We start from the raw sequence: 16365 nt of genomic DNA on the forward strand, positions 1-16365 counted from the left end.
ACAAATTTTTAGATAGCATTCCAGATCAACCCTACATTCAAGGATTAGCTCGGTCTGCCAACTCAAATTCGTTGGTAGACCAAATATCATATAAAAATTGAAAGGTAATAAATAGACGAATTAAAATCTTTCATTTTAATAGTACTGGGGATTACATTGCCTGTAGCGGTTAGAAAAGCCCGTAAAAAACCAAACCAAAAAAAAAAAAAATGAAAAAATGAAAAAATGTGGTCACGAAAAGTCGGTGTATGATACAAATATACCTGATATAGCTCCCTGTTTATTTGCATTTGGATGTCAGTACTATAATTTTACCCTTGTAGGATTTGAACGGTCTCTCAAAGCAATCCATGATGTATTTTTGGTGTTAGAATGGATCAGCAATCAGTTGTTCAGCAAATGATACTATATTAAAGTCTGGCATTTTAGAGTATTCCTTTGTCTTTGTGTTTGTGTGTCTTTATCTTAATGAAGCAGAGAACAAAAAGGACCTTGTTGTTGCCGGATATCATGATGACGGAAAAGCTTCAAATTTTGGGACTTGTTGATGTAAAACACAAAAACATTTATTTGGCAAATGGAGCAAGGAACTTGAAATGTTGATCATTTAGTTTTGGAAAAGTAACTAACCAGTAATGTGATAACATAAAATAAATAAGAAAATAATAATAATGTAAATTACTCCTCATTTTGGCCAAAGTGATTGCAACTGTAATTGGTTCCTTTATACTGAAATAATTAAAGCCCTGGTGATTTGTAGGGACATACGTAACAATATGGATACATAATTATTTGAATAAAATAACGAAGTTAGTACGAATCTTACAGTATAGTAATACTGTAATCAGAGGTAAAGATGGATTCTGTTCCGTCCAGACATTCGATTCCCACACTGGAAAGAAATTACACAGATAATTTAGACCCGAGCACTAGGTTTAAAACCTTCATAGCTCTCTAAGATGGAGAACACCTAGTATCTGGGCATAATTTCTGAGACCTATCTTAAGGCCTCCGACTCTTACCCTAATAGGGCAATCACTTCTATAATACTTGACAATAGAGACAAATTGGCGGATGGTTATCTCTACTCCCCAAGAGCACAAATCGACTTCAGTTGCATACTACTTACTCGGCTTATCTCAAGACAACCGTACCTGCATGAAATTTGGGGTCACTCTCTAGGTCTACAAGGCATGTATCAAATTGGCGCTGATCTCTAATCTAGAGTTTAGCCTCTGATTATTATCAATCTGGCCAGCTATCTAAAGACGAATCTTTCCTATAGCCCTATCTACTTTATTGAACTCTTTGTACATTAAATAACAGACTACCAATTAACTATATTTTCTCCGGTAATGAAAAGGGGGCGGTTAATGGGCCATGGAAGAGGTAAATACGCAATTATAAACAACATTGCAACTTGGAGATGATGGTTTTTCTTCCCTCAGCTAAACGCTTGTCCAACTCCTTGTTTCATATAATCAATCTCCTCCTTGGCCAAATGTTCTATTAATCCTCAAATTTGTACGGAACAGATTCTTTTGCAATTTCACTTTTACCATTTGTGGTTAGATATGTTCATAGGCAAGTGAAGAAAAGGACATCATAAAGAAAAAAATGTAGTAGGCACCCTGATTTTTTGGTATTTTGGGGAATGAGTATTATTTAGACATACATCAATAACAAATCCACCCAGTTGATGCGTCCAACCAGAATTATAGTAATGGCATGTAATACATAGTTATTGAGTTAATTACCAAAAAGTTGTACCCTGGTCGTAGAGATTAAATCAGTATTGTCAAAACTCAGCACCAAACTGAACAACAACTACGTCACCCTGAACATCGCCCGTCTTTCCGTTGGCCAGACAACCATGAGAAAATTAAATGATGCATGATTAAGTTGCTAAGTGTATCAACTCCTGACAATGAACATCACAAAACAACCCAAAAATTCTATCAACTTATTACTACTGCTATATCTTACTACCAAATATCATTGACTTCAAAGATTTTTATTCTCATGGCCCGTGGGTTTTCGTCTTTCAACCGGAAGAAGATAGACTCGATCTTTTGACTCTTGAACGTGCAACCACACAGAGGTAAGCATCCAATACTTTTGACCCATTCGAGTTAGACCGCCCACCCGTCACGCCCCCGGTCAGCCACGCCTTCCGACCAGGCCTGGCCCCTCATTCCAGCCCGGGTCTGTGAGTGAGTTCGGTGAAATTGTTGAGCAAGGTTGTTGGCCTAACTTTGAATTCGTTGGGTGTGAGAGGCAATCCCGCGATATCTAACCCATCCCCCAGCCCTTGTCAGTTTTGGCCCGGCTGTTCCACGCCCGACTCCAACGGGTGAGACTGGTTGGCGTGTTGCTTGTTGGGGTGAAAGCAGACTTCCGAAAGTTGATAGAGACGCAACCGGGTTGGCTCACCAGTTAAACTGAATGCAGGGACCTGACCCCACTCACCCTAGGATTGCAGTTGAATAAGAAAGGCGGACCGACGGGCAGTCGCTCTGATGATATCCAATCTGATGGAAGATGGGGAGGAGGAATGTCAGTCTACGCAATTGTGGGTTGGGATACGGTCACGTCTCGGCTATCCCTATCCAACAGTTGGGGTCCTTAGGGTCAAATTTGTGTGCCATTGGTTCTTAGTGTATTTATGAAAAGACTTTAAAAAAGTGGCAGCACCCAGCCATTGATGGAGTAATAGTCGCAACCGGCGTAACAGGCTTCAATGAGTGTCGAATGTTGAGTTGACCGTGTACCCATAACCAGGCAGCAGTCGAGCCTTAATATCCATGGCTCAGAAGGCGTTTACGTTATGGCACTCGAAATATCGGGCTGGGCCTAAAAAAGGCAGCGAGGACCCACTATGACCCCGCTGCCGCGGTTCCAGCTCGAAACAAGATCTTTGGGTTGAACTGATAATGTGGTCCCAAGCCAGCCTTGAACCGGTATGCATGTGTTCAATACGGGTTGTTTTCCGTTTCAGTCGCACCATGCCGGACAAGAAGTTGCCGTCGGTCCCCGAGACCATCTTGAAGCGCCGCAAGCGTCAAGCCGAGGCTCGTGCGCAACGCGCCAAGACCGTGGTGGCCAGTCAGCGCGCTCGTCGTGTCAAGCGAGCTGAGATCTTTCAACGGGCCGAGAAGTACGTCAAGGCCTATCGCAAGCAAGAGCAGGACGAGATCCGCCTCAAGCGCGACGCTAAGAAGAACGACGGATACTATGTGCCCGCCGAGCCCAAGTTGGCCTTTGTGATGCGCATTCGTGGTATCAACCAGGTCGCGCCCAAGGTCCGTAAGGTCCTACAATTGTTCCGTCTCCGACAGATCAACAATGGCGTGTTTATCAAACTCAACAAGGCCACCATCAACATGTTGAGAATCTGCGGTAAGCTCCCGTGGTCGAGCCTGGCATATGTATACGGACGTGATTGAAACGGATAGTGATTAAAGAGTAACGCTAGGTAGCTTTTTTGGTGGCTGGAAATGACCAGCCGTCCCTTGAACCTCGTGGCACGATTTCCTAGCAATGTCTTGTCCATAAAATACAAGGGCTGCCTCAACGTTGCACAACTGGGACATCTATTTAAAATCGACCCATAACCAGGCAGCAGTCGAGTCTATATCCGTGACTCAGAAGGCGTTTACGTTATGGAACATTGAAGGGTGGGAACTCTTTATGGGCCAGGTACAAATCAATAGGATTTGGCTCCAGTTCTGACACGACAAATATAACTTCCAACCGATTCAAAAGCTGCGCCATAATGCCGCATTTAATTTACATTTGTTTTGTATCATTACAGAGCCCTACATCACCTGGGGTACGCCTAACCTGAAGTCTGTTCGCGAGTTGATCTACAAGCGTGGATTCGTTAAGATTGACGGCAAGCGCGTGCCCATCACTTCCAATGACCTCATCGAGAATACGTTGGGCAAGCGAGGTATCATCTGCGTGGAGGATCTGATCCATGAGATCATCACCGTGGGCGACAACTTCAAGTATGCCAGCAACTTCCTGTGGCCGTTCAAGCTGAACACGCCCACCGGTGGATGGCGCAAGAAGACCAACCATTTTGTGGAAGGTGGCGATTTTGGTTGTCGAGAGGACAAGATCAACAACCTGCTCAGGACCATGGTTTAGATTGTCGGATTGTTCCGCCATGCCCCGAGCCCTTTGAAAGATATGTCGTCATCCTCTGTGGTTACAGAAATACATAACCCTACAGAATATGTGCTTAGATTATCTCAATCATGAGGAAGATGTCGTTACAGTTATTCACTGTTTTGATCGTTCTCCAGTTGATGAGGCGCATTATGGTTAGGTTGTGACCGGCATACGCAATTATCCATCACCTTTGATGCCCATTGTTTCGATCGCGATTTCCCATGAAATTGTACTGGGAAAAATTAGTTTCTCAAGCATAAAGCTTTGACTTAAAAAGTCTACTTCATTTGTATTTGGACGTCACTGATGTTCGAAATAGCCCTACCTTATTGACCTTCAGTCAAATTCGGGCTGTCACCAGATCTACAAGTGGTTGGAAAAGCTAAGAAGAACTTCATCGTTCGTTCCAATGTGTTGTTCCTCCACTTTGTCCGGGGTCACACGTTCGCAAATCCACCGGTACAATTTGAGAAGAAATTTGCCAAAACAGTTGCCTTTATATCTGTGAATGCATTCAATTATAAATTGAAAGTTTCTTCTGTTCAAAACAGAAAAAGGTCTTGAAAGGAAATTAAATTAAAATTTCTTCGCATTCAACCTTACAGGATTAATCTTGCAATAATTTATTCTCAGATATGCCGTATATTTATTACTGGTGTGATCAATCTGCTTGCGCCTCAAATTTTCACACCAATATTGACAAGTTTGATCCAAGCAGGATTTTTTGGGTCAGAAAATGTACGTTCCCTTGACCTAAAAAATTCTAACTTGGATCAAACTTGGCAGTACTGGTTTAAAAGCTTGCGTCGCAGGCAGATTGATCACATCAGTAAATTTTACTCAATAACCTACTTGAACATTACTTTTGAGCCAGAATATAACAAACATTTTGGGGGTTTTGGTTGGTGCTTGAGGCCTTGAAAGATTCAAAATTCTTTCCAAATCATGCCTGACATCTTGAGGTGGTGTTTTTTATTTGTAAGGTTTTTGGTTTGTATTTCCTTTTTAGTAATAATGCAGTCATGCTTTTCTGCATTGCTTTACAAACAAATTGCAACATGCGAAACTAGGAACCCAGTAAAAGCATGAGAGTTAGCTCCACTTCTTGAAAGTACCAGATTCTCTACATTAATAACTGATAAGTCCGCTCAAGTGAATCTTGACCAGATTATGCATCCTCTTGTGCTAATTGCGCTCTCATGTGACTTAAAAGAGTCTTAAACCAGTGCTCCCTGATTTAACCAATTCATGGTTGGCTTGCCATGAAACAAACCATCATGTTCTTTGATTAGAATTGGCCCAAATTACTAGTCTTTGACCAAGAACATTCTTTATGGGTCTTACGTGACCTTATTGAACCTTAATTGGTGAACCTGTACTATCAATCACCTATTTACTGATCATGAGTTTTCAAGCTCTGGTATAAATGTTTTTTTGGGGATTTTTTTTGGAAAATGACCGTTTCGTCAGAATTGGTCAGAAACATCTTCCTTGATTGTCAAAAGCATTACAACTACAAAGTATTACTGAACAGATTTCCCTTCTGATAAATTATCTTCCTCTTACGTCTGCCCATCATTTAACCAAATTTAATCTCTATTTGATGACGAAGATTTCACTTAATTTGTTAGATAGACCTTGAGCTCTACCAACAAAAATATTTCACCCCGTATTTCTATCCAACCAAGGACATTTGCAAATTAGGCGAAAATCGCAAATGCCCACTGTATTCAAAATTCCTGTCTCTAATTTGTCGTAGGAAAAACTTGTGAAATATTTAGGGCCTTTGATGATCAAATATTTATGTTAGTCCCCCTGATTAATTTTGCATCATAATCCTGTATTTTTTTGACACCCAGGATCTGCACGATGAGTGCTCCCATTCTTTGCGTCCCATGGTTTAGCCTGTGTACGTTTCTATTCTGTTCTACGTTTGAGCGTTACACTTCTAGATCTAAAATTTAAAGTGACAGTAGGTGAAGAGTACTCAAGAGTAGGGCCGGCCAAAACTTGCATCCTGCAAATTGTGCAAATAACTTGCATATCCCAATTTTTTCTGCAACTTTTGCAATTTTATGAGCAATAATTGACATTTTTCTGCCATTTATTATGCAATTTCAGCCGTTTCAGCACAAAAACATCAGTATTTCTGCAATTTCATCCTTTTTCGATAAATTCGTGTCAATTTAGGGGGAAAATTTGTGACATTTCAAGTTTTTCTCATTTTTTCAAGCCATGTGTTTGACAGAAAAGTATGAAATAGATGACAACTATATTAACAACTGCCTGCATACATTTTCCATCCATCCACTTTGAATAGCTATCTTGTTTATGGTAGTTATTGGAGGTAGACTACATTTAAGATTAGGACGCACTTTATTTGTGCAACATACACCTCTTCTTCAAAAGTCAGACACACCTTAACATGTTCCTGTGGGGTATTGGTACATGGTGGGTAGGTGGATGGTTAATTTGGAAAGAATCTGCTGTCATAACATGAAATGAAACTTAATCTTTATAAGTTTTCATACACCGCGTACCGAAATTGACTAACCAATTTACTCAAGAATTTATATTTCCTGTGTGAGACAGTCAGATATGTTCACTCAACCTCCGAATTCTGTGTCTGTGAAAACTAGTGAACTCGGTATGGCTCTCCAGTCCCAATAATAATAATAATAAACATGGATCTAAACCTCTTAGGGTTCCACGCCTGACCGGATATCCAACCTGTCCCTATCGTGTTTTATCCATGGGCTTCTTTGACTAACAAACTCCCCCCCATCCAGTCATCCATCGGATCTCAACCGCTAGGCGCTCGGATCTCACTTTAGCCCTCAATGATTAAGGCACCATGGGTTGTTGCTCGAAAACGTGTCTGACCCAAACGGAGATGGTCATGGGGATCGTGTTCGGGCTCTGGAACAACGTGACCACCGTCATGAATGCCAAGAATTTGTTCGAGAAAGGCCATCCTGTGCTGGGCGGACTGATTGTGTTCTTCCTCATGTTCCCGGGCTTGGTGACCTCCATCGGGTTTCTGATCTTGCATTTCTTGGGCCATCGCAAGATTGGCAAGATGCCCCCGGGCTCGGTTCTGCTCTCGGTGGGACTGCTCTTTTTCCTATACCCCGTCGTACCCATTGCTTTGTAAGAATCAGAGGGTTGTTTATGCATTGTTCTCTACTGCCTGTTGCTCGAAATACTTAGGATAAGGATGGGCTCATTCACGGGCTTCTAGAACTCGGCCTGCTTCAGGTCAGAGCAACTCGGGGCCCCTTTTCATAATACGCCAATAGGATAATATATGTCGATGGTTGCAATTAAAGGCAAGTCACCTTTTCGGGTTTGGGTTTTCGCGGACTTTACCAACCGCTAACAGGAATGTTATCCCTGGTAGGATTGCAATACAAATTTATGATTTGTGTAATTATTATCACTTACACTGAATCCCGTTTCTGGTATTCCAACGCGCATTTAGGTTGGCAGACCGGGTAAGCCCTTGAATGGAGGATTGATCGTGAATTCGAAGCCAAAACTTGTCCAAATCTAACTTGAAAGATGCTCTAGGATAAATAACATCTACGTACTCATTTACAGCATTTAATCTTAAAGTGGTTTGTTCCAAAGTTACGTCGTTAAAAGTTAGTGTCTCTAACCGAGGGGAGCCCCAAAATTCCTTTTTTGTATTTTTTTGTGTTTTACTACACAACTTTAATTTTAAAAATTTTTATGCAAAAGCTGCTTCTTTTTTGTTACAAGATTTGGAAAGTCGTTACTAGTATGAATAGTCTTGTCATTAGAGTAAATTCATGTTCAGTGCTGTGGGTACCACAGCCCCTTTTAAATTCACTTTGCTTTCCCCTGAGACCACTTAAAAGATATTTTTCCTTTTCATCGAGGTGTTTTTTTGGCCTTGGGTTTCCCCATTTTGAAGCAAGACTTGCCATGTTTGACGAAGATTGATTATCCATTGAACGGGTGCTTTGCACCCCAGAGTGTATATGGTTGAGGCAATAAGCGAAGACAAAACAAGATTTGGTTTTAGATCTCGGATTATTTTGACAGATGTGGTTATACGTTGGTGACTGGTCGCAAGCGTCACTTGGCAGCCTTAGCCAAGCTCTTTGAAGGGTTCCTTGACGATGGGCCCCAGTTCGTCATCAAACTCATCGTCGTGGTCTTTTATCGCATTGGAATCGGCAAGGACAAAGGTACAAACATAACGTTAACAAACAAAGGACTTTCTATGTCCAAATAATGACCTTGTTAATTAATCTCCTGCAGAGGACATTATATTCACACTTTCCATGATAACGTCGTTCCTGGCACTGTCCCTTTTTGGTCTGGCCTTTAACGAGCTGAACACGAACAAGGTGGTCAAAATCTGGCTGTGCATGCCAATGTTGGCGGCCTTTGCCGGCGCCCGAGCCTTCACCATGGCCGTGTTTCTCAAGGAAACCTTCGCCAATACCACCGAATGGGTTGGTGGAATGTTTGTCTTGGCCTTGTTTTGCGTCATCAATATTGGATCCTTCAAGTAATGTGAATCTAGTCTCTTTCACCGTTTGGTTCATCATATTAAAGACATCTGTGGCATTTGTGCGTAGGTATTGTGGACAGGATTTGATCCGAAGTATCGTGTTCGGGTTGTGCAGTTTGCTCATTCCTGCTGGATACAATAACATTGCATATTTCTATCAATGTCCAGACCAGGCTTTGATTGTGTACTCCATCAACCCAAATGAAGTCCAAGTGGAGCAAAGGATTGTGGATCGTTTTGGAGACGGTGAAACTAGGACAGAAACTGGTGGCAAACTGCAACGCAAGAATACGCTTTTGGACGATGTCGAGGCTGAAGCATTTGCAGGTAGGAAGCCTTGCTTTTAATTTTGTGCACATAGAATGCGCTGCAATTTGAAATAATTAATATCAAACAATGGCCCAGAAGCAGGCGTACTTGAAGGAAAATGCAATGTGTTCACGCGTTTCGAAAATATTAGTTCTAGACCACACCATCCTTGTTCATGTTCTAGTGGTTCATGAAAGATCCACTTGCCCTATAAGTAATTGTTATTGATTGCTGAAGACATGCACCAATGCCACAAAAAGTCATGATAAACATTTCTTCAATTTAGAAACATGAAAATGAGGAAAGTTCAGGAAACTGGCTTAACCTACTTAAGCCAAAGCTGGGCATTTCCCGCCATCCAACAGGCCGACCACTTTGCTTTGTTTCCAATCATTGTGTATTTGAAGACGTTGTTAGAACCTTAACCTTTTTTTTTCAACTTTGACTACCCAACCATCAATCATGTCTTTTAAAGGCTTTTGTCCGTCTTTTATTTCAATAATAAATAATTCAAATAAATTACTTAAGCCTCGTACTTGGGCTCGTAACGGGGTTGGTAAGGCTGGTACTTGGGCTCGTACTTGGGTTGGTACTTGGGTTCTTCATAACGGGCCTCGCCCTCGTATTGGACATCAGCCACGTACCCGTCGTATTCATTGACAGTATAAGTCACGGTCTGCGTGCGACCGTCAGGGAGAAGGACATTGTAGGCTCCGTTGGTGTTGTAGCCCTTGCGGTCCTCGTTGGCTCCGAAATCAACACCTTTGTATTCGTCTTTAACGGCATAGGCGTATTGGTATTCGGCAGGCTCATCATAAGCGGGTTGCTTGTAGCTGGGTTGGTAGGCGGGACGGTAGGGGGCGTTGTCAGCCAGGGCAACTCCAGCCAAAGCAAGGACGGCGGTGAAGGTCTGGAATACAGGTAATGTTAAGCACTTGATTGTAAGGAGCTTGTATTTTTATGGCTGTTGTACCTTCATTTTGATGAGATGGTTGATTTTGGTCAACTGATGATGAAGTCAGAAACCGACGAGAATTTATAGTCTAGAATTAATTTCATGAAATGGGAGGATTTTATTCGTTTGTGTACCAATATGGCTCAAAAGGCACTCCCCTTAACTTCCCGTTATGTTGCTGAAATTCTAGACAAATTGACCTAATACGTTTGGCACAATATAGAATGGTTTTTTTTTGTTTTTTACTTTTTCCAAAGATGTAAAACATATGCAAGCGTGAAAATAGCTCAAATGTTAAGAAATCTGCAAATTTCTCAAAACATATGTAATGTTTTGACGAGATTGACGGATCTGACGCATTTCTGATCGAATGTCACTGACCCGGTTTTGGTACATATGACCGGATTTTATGCGATTCCTTGGGCACATAGGCACTACCTGAACTTGACAACAAAACCAGTCTGATCGGTATATCGACCCCCAATTTAATCTTGGCTCCAGATGTTAAGACAACGGAACTTCCTCCTTAGCAGAAATACGACGTAGCATTCGACTTGGGATTAAATACCTTTGTTCAGCCCATAGATATTGAAGACATGTATGTATATATATATATATTTACTGGCTAAATTTTAAGCCCCTTCTAATAATCATCGTATTGACGACTTAGTGTAAAATATCTATTGATTGCGCCGTATGTCAAAAAGTGCTGCAAGAACATAAATTGCAAGAAAAAAATGAACCAATCAGATTTGCAATTCTTGACAAACGTATATTTCAAGGTCCCAATCGTGACGCTGACGACGTATTTGGAACCGAGGCTGAACCAGATTTTGCTCTCAGGCCCTCAGCTCCGCCTCTCTCGGAAGGTAACGAGATGGGCGTGGTCGAAAATCGAGGAGGAAGAGAGGATCATTCTCAACGATTAGGTTCCGTGGTAGTAGATGATGATTTATCTCAAATGAGGAGCGGTCTTTTCCTCTTGTTCTACACAATTTCCAACGCTTTTATCATTTCTGGCTGTGCTCTGTATCTGATGGCTTCTCGAGATTTGGACGCCAACTCTGATGATGCCTTGGTTTTCCCGTTATTTCTCGGAGTAGTCCCGGGTAAGTGTCGTTTCTTAGTCATTGATAAGGTTGGGATACGCCAAACTAAATCTTTCCTTCAACTCGGGTCGGTTTATTCTCGGAAAATATACATTTTTCACCCTATGCGAAAATGATTTATGCTGAGTATCGATTCAAGATTGTGCTTTTTTTGGCTTACAGGGACATTCTTTGCACTGGCCCGAGCAATTATTTTGCCTGATTTGAAACCGGAAAAGGCACCCTTGAAACTGTGGAAAGTCATCAAAGTCACACTCTGCCTAATTTTCAGCATTATTGCCTTTTGCTCACTTGGTCCGGCCATTTTCTGGAGCGCTCTCTACAAAGCATTACGAACTGTTCACGATGTATTGGATAGCGAGGAAACCTGAATTGCGGTCAAATTTTGCGTCATGCATTTGATATGGATTTGCTTGAGGCACTCTCCGTTGACAGAACCCTGTGTCAATTTCACTCTGAATAAGAAAAGACATTACTCAATTTTCACTCTCTTCAAGCAGATCAAGAAGAACCGTTCAATATTCACAAGAAGACAAATTTCGCCCCTGAAGTTTGAACGTAGAGGAGTATTGCCCCACGACGATTTACCCTCCTAACTCTTTACACAAGTCTGTGTTATCACCAAAGAATATATTTTGCTCATCCCCTCATGTTATGTTCAATAAAAGTGCTTTTTTGCTTTTCCTATTCAAGGAATGAAGTGCTCCCTCAATCTATGGGGCGATTTTTTTAGTCCCAACGCATTGGGAAGGCGATCATCTTTCATCCTATTGTCATGATTTCCGAGTCCATTATGGTGTCAAGGTTAGCCTTAATCCCATCAATTCATCATACATGGATATCCATTTCTAGAAAGAAGTGGTCCCTAAAAGCTTCTTCCACTCTCAAGCTCTCCAGAACTCTCACTCGCATTTAGCCATTACCCTCACTTTTTGCCCTCTTTTAAACCTACATTATCTACCTTTTTGGAGCAAGCCTACTGAAGAGATAGCAAAATTCACTGTTAAGAAAAAATGAATAATTCGAGTCAAACATAGGTGTACCTACCTACGATATTCTTTTGCCGAAAATAAAAAAAGATGCTTAAGGCTTTTCTGATTGATTTTTGAATTCCATGAATTCTTGCTGGATGTTCGTGGATTATTGTTTGTTTGTTATTTTATAAAGACTTAAGTACATGCGGTTTTGGAGGCTGTTCATGATCGAAATCGAAGTTTAAGACGAACACTCGATAAGAACACACTTGTCTTGTCACTCGTAGCTCGTCTGGAACGCCGTGACAAACCTCCTCGTGGGGATGGTGACCACCACCCGGTGCTAGGTTTTCTGAAAATCCTTCCGGGCGGTGCATAAGCATGAAAGAGCTGATTTTATTTTTGAGGACAAGAAAAAGTCCGCTGTGGCCAGAACTAGATAATATTCTGGTTGTTCCATCATCTGGAACGAGTTATTGGCCAAAAACTCCCTCCCGACTTTAGTTGCGTGAACGGAGACATTGTCCACATGAAATATGAAGCCATGCTGAGGTCGTTATGGTGCGTCTACACGAGAAACATTATGTCACAAAGTTTGCCTGACAATTTCGGAAATGTTTGGTCTTTGACAAACAGTTCATCTCTGAGCCGTCTACACGTGAAACTACCCGATCAAAACGGTTTGACAAATATTTTGATTCAGATTTCTAATCAGACCGACTGGCAAGTGATTGTATCATTTCTCAATCGGCTTTTCATTCAATATCTATGTTATGCACGGTAAACAAGATGATTAGTATAATGAACATAGGGAAAACTAAGGAATACAATTAAAAAAAAACACCCCTGTGCACTATCATGTTGAGAATGTTTCGCTTTCCAAAAAGGTCCTTAATTTGGCCAATTTCAATCTGCGCGGTCATATGTTGGCTGAAACCGATTACTACTTGAAGGCATGTTTTGCATTGTTTGTCATTTCACAAGTATTTCACAAGCATTTCTCGATTTGAACATGTTTAAAGTTTGTTTGCCCAAGAGCAAATATTTCATGGACGACAGCATCCTCCCCAAGCCCATCCAACCCTTCCAACCAAGGTGTCCGTTTTCAGCCAGGTCAGAACTTAACTCATTCGATCCATGATGGTTTATAACAAAGAATAATGAATCGATTGTGGTTCATTTTGACACAAGACAACCCAAACGTAGAGTATGAAGGGGCCTGGAATTGTCAATCAATGTTCAAAGTCATTAAACTTTAATTCAGTAATCACACTTCCATCTCCTATCGAGGATTGAATGATGATCGATCCATCATTCAACCAACCAACATAACACCTTTCTCCGGAATCCGGATTTATCTCCTCCCGTCCAGACAATGGAAGTGTCGACCCCAGTCAGCCCACCTACCCTGGGCCTGTCATCGGGCTCAGACCGGTCATGGACCCGGTCCCTTCTTTTACATCCGTCTGTGAGCAAGACTTGAGCGAGCCAACCCAAAGCAAGATATGGATGGAATGGATGGATTCCTTGACCTCGTCCAAAGAAGACTGATCCGATTCAAGTTGGATCAGATCATCAGAGCCAACGGAATCATCGGCCCATACCTGGAGGTTCTTGGCCGGTTATTAGTCAGCCCTCGGCCGTCACACACGCCCATAATCGGTCCTCTACGTACATACACCCTTGAGACCCCAGCGTCCAGACCAGCCAGCCACTTTGGGCTGCTCTTTCGTCCATTTCCCGCCCGCCAGTTTTAGCCATGAAAGCCAGATCAGTCGGATCTCAACGGACCGAGTCCTACCCACTGACTCATCACTTTAAAGCTGCCCATGACCATCACCTTCCTTGTGAAATGCCGTCTGTTCTTGTGGGCGGGTCCTTATTGGTTCTATAAAATTGAACTCTTTTTAGTCAATGCCATCTGTAATGTTAACTGCATATAAATATCCACGACAAACAACAACCCGACCAATTTTCCAACTCATTATAATCGTGAATAAATGGACAACACCTCTCCAAGAGTATCATAAACTATTTATTAGCCGAGTACGGGTCGAAATATGACAACGATATATAGCTCAAAGGTCAGGTCAGAACCGTTAACACAAATATAGTAAGAGCATTTGAGAATTTTCGTTTCCAAACAATTGGTTTATAATTTAGAGTCAAAATGAATGTCGGAAAGCCTTTCGAAAAGCAAAAATGTTATTAAAATTGCATCATCAGGTGGCTTATGGTACAATTCATGGAACGGGGCAAAACATGCCTTCAAGTAGGAATCGGTTTCAGCCAACATATGACCGCACAGATTGAAATTGGCAAAATAAAGGACCTTTTTGGAAAGCGAAACATTCTCATCATGATAGTGCCCATCGGTATTTTTTTCAAATTTAATTCCTCAGTTTCCCTATGTTCATTATACTAGTCATCTTGTTTACCGTGCATAACATAAATATTGAATGAATGACCATGAACTACTGTATATATTATACAGTAGTTCATGGAATGACCCATTGGGAAATGAAAAGATCACTCGCAAGTTCATCTGATTAGAAATCTACATCAAAATATTTGTCAAACCGTTTTGATCGGGTAGTTTCACGTGTAGACGGCTCAGAGATGAACTGTTTGTCAAATACCAAACATTTCCGAAATTGTTAGACAAACTTTGTGACAGAATGTTTTTCGTGTAGACGCACCATTACTTATGGTGCATTTAGAAGACACTTGTTTTGACACATATTGTGGCCACATATTCGACAAGAAGTTGGCAATGTGACACAAATCGAGATTCAGAGAATTTACACACAACAGTACTACACAGAAGGCTATCTGTGTCAAATATACATGACCAAAATGAAAACTTTGAAAAAATATGAAAGTTCCATTAGTTTTATTTGTCAGTCTATGACAACGTTTCCTGCTGTCATTACAATGCTGAGTGACTCACTTCAGAAATTTCAAGAGGGTAAATTGCTTCATTTTTCTCGTACTAAAAATAAACTTGGTCATGCTGGTTTAAATGGGAGCTCTGTGTTGGTCAATCGTTAAACTCCAAGGGAAACCATATCTGACCACTCAAAGTTATATCAAAATGCATTTTGTTTCTTCAAATTTCCAACATATCTCGCAAATGCCGTTAGTTTGAACACATTCAAACTTGAATTTTAGTCATTAAATAATTTCACCCCAAACAGGATTGAGGATCGTGAAAAAATACCGAAAGCCGTATGTGACCACAATATGTGTCAAAACAAGTGTCGTCTAAATTAGTGATGGGAACGTTGCCTCAAAAGTCTCAAGCATTCAATGCAATACCGGTCCAATGCCAGACTCAAAATATATCATGCAAGCTTGAGCCTTTCCGAGAGATTGGCAGTGATTGGGTTCTAGAACCTTCTTTTGTTCTATTCCATTCCATTGATGTTAGCTTGTTCCTGTAGTCGAGTTGGTGTATGTTGGCTGAGGCTAGCTGGCTGGTCAGCCAAGGCAAGGACACTAAAGCAAGGAAACGCCACCTTTTTGTGATCACCAAATGTCAAATGTGTGGGTTTAGACAAAATTATCAATTGTCCATCCAAGATATTCTACTATGTTAACATTTATGTACATGCACTTTTATTGTTTATTCCATACATTTTTTATATTTTGTCAGTGGTACATTACCCATCAATTAATAAAATGACTCTTGATGATTTTCTATCTATGTGTGTTTTCAAGCCAATTTTGCGCAATATTACACCAATTTCAATCAAAAAACAATTTTATTGTTTTTTATTAATTTGATGTTGTAGTTTTAGATGATGTAATTTAATAAAAAAGGTCGTTACACGTGCGGATGATAGGTCTCGTCGTGGGTACTTCCGAGCAATCTCTCATGCCCGACCACTCACGCCCGTTCGTCGTTCAGGGTGGCCACACCACCCTCCCATCTCGGACGGCGGTCTTTTTTTTTTTTTTGGATGGCCGAGATCAGACAGAATCCGGGTTTATTTATTTATTATTTTTTTTGTTTGGGACGGCCTCGTCCTCGCAGTGTTCCCAACGATCCTTTGCTAGGGCGCGTACATCGTTTTAATAAGTTCACATGGACGATTTTCGAGATTCCTCCATCCCCTTCGATTTGCCAGTTTACATCGTTGACTCGTTGAGTCACTTTAAAGGGACCGATCCATTGGGGCGCCAGTTTTTTGCTTGTCCCTGAGCGTATTGATGGCGACGGAGAAACACTAGCTCATTGACTTGGAGCTCCCGCGATGTCACTTTCTTGGCTTTGTCATATGCTTCTTTGCGCTTTTC

General features: G+C 41.3%; 3 protein-coding genes across 4 annotated transcripts; 2 read left to right on the top strand and 1 right to left on the bottom strand.

The window, feature by feature from the left end:
- The first annotated feature begins 1943 nt into the window (after positions 1-1943).
- On the top strand, positions 1944-4239 carry LOC131880377 (large ribosomal subunit protein uL30-like). Of its 2 annotated transcripts, none has more exons than XM_059227001.1 (3): positions 1944-2101; positions 2999-3399; positions 3815-4239. In XM_059227001.1, exons 2-3 carry the CDS (start codon positions 3006-3008, stop codon positions 4150-4152), a joined length of 732 nt encoding a protein of 243 aa, XP_059082984.1. In that variant the 5' UTR covers positions 1944-2101; positions 2999-3005; the 3' UTR covers positions 4153-4239. The 2 variants fall into 2 exon arrangements, with proteins under 2 accessions (XP_059082984.1, XP_059082986.1); XM_059227003.1 differs by lacking the exon at positions 1944-2101 and adding an exon at positions 2235-2353.
- A 2588-nt stretch (positions 4240-6827) lies between these two features.
- On the top strand, positions 6828-11779 carry LOC131880373 (uncharacterized). Its single transcript, XM_059226995.1, has 6 exons — positions 6828-7326; positions 8245-8390; positions 8464-8716; positions 8787-9046; positions 10766-11092; positions 11255-11779. Exons 1-6 carry the CDS (start codon positions 7031-7033, stop codon positions 11461-11463), a joined length of 1491 nt encoding a protein of 496 aa, XP_059082978.1. The 5' UTR covers positions 6828-7030; the 3' UTR covers positions 11464-11779.
- On the bottom strand, positions 9496-10058 carry LOC131880381 (pro-resilin-like). Its single transcript, XM_059227008.1, has 2 exons — positions 10002-10058; positions 9496-9938 (listed from the first exon to the last, which is right to left on the bottom strand). The coding sequence occupies exons 1-2, from the start codon at positions 10005-10007 to the stop codon at positions 9552-9554; spliced, it is 393 nt and encodes a 130-aa protein (XP_059082991.1). The 5' UTR covers positions 10008-10058; the 3' UTR covers positions 9496-9551.
- Positions 11780-16365: the final 4586 nt, after the last annotated feature.

This window comes from Tigriopus californicus, chromosome 5 (genome assembly GCF_007210705.1).
Source record: "Tigriopus californicus strain San Diego chromosome 5, Tcal_SD_v2.1, whole genome shotgun sequence".
Taxonomy (NCBI): domain Eukaryota; kingdom Metazoa; phylum Arthropoda; class Copepoda; order Harpacticoida; family Harpacticidae; genus Tigriopus; species Tigriopus californicus.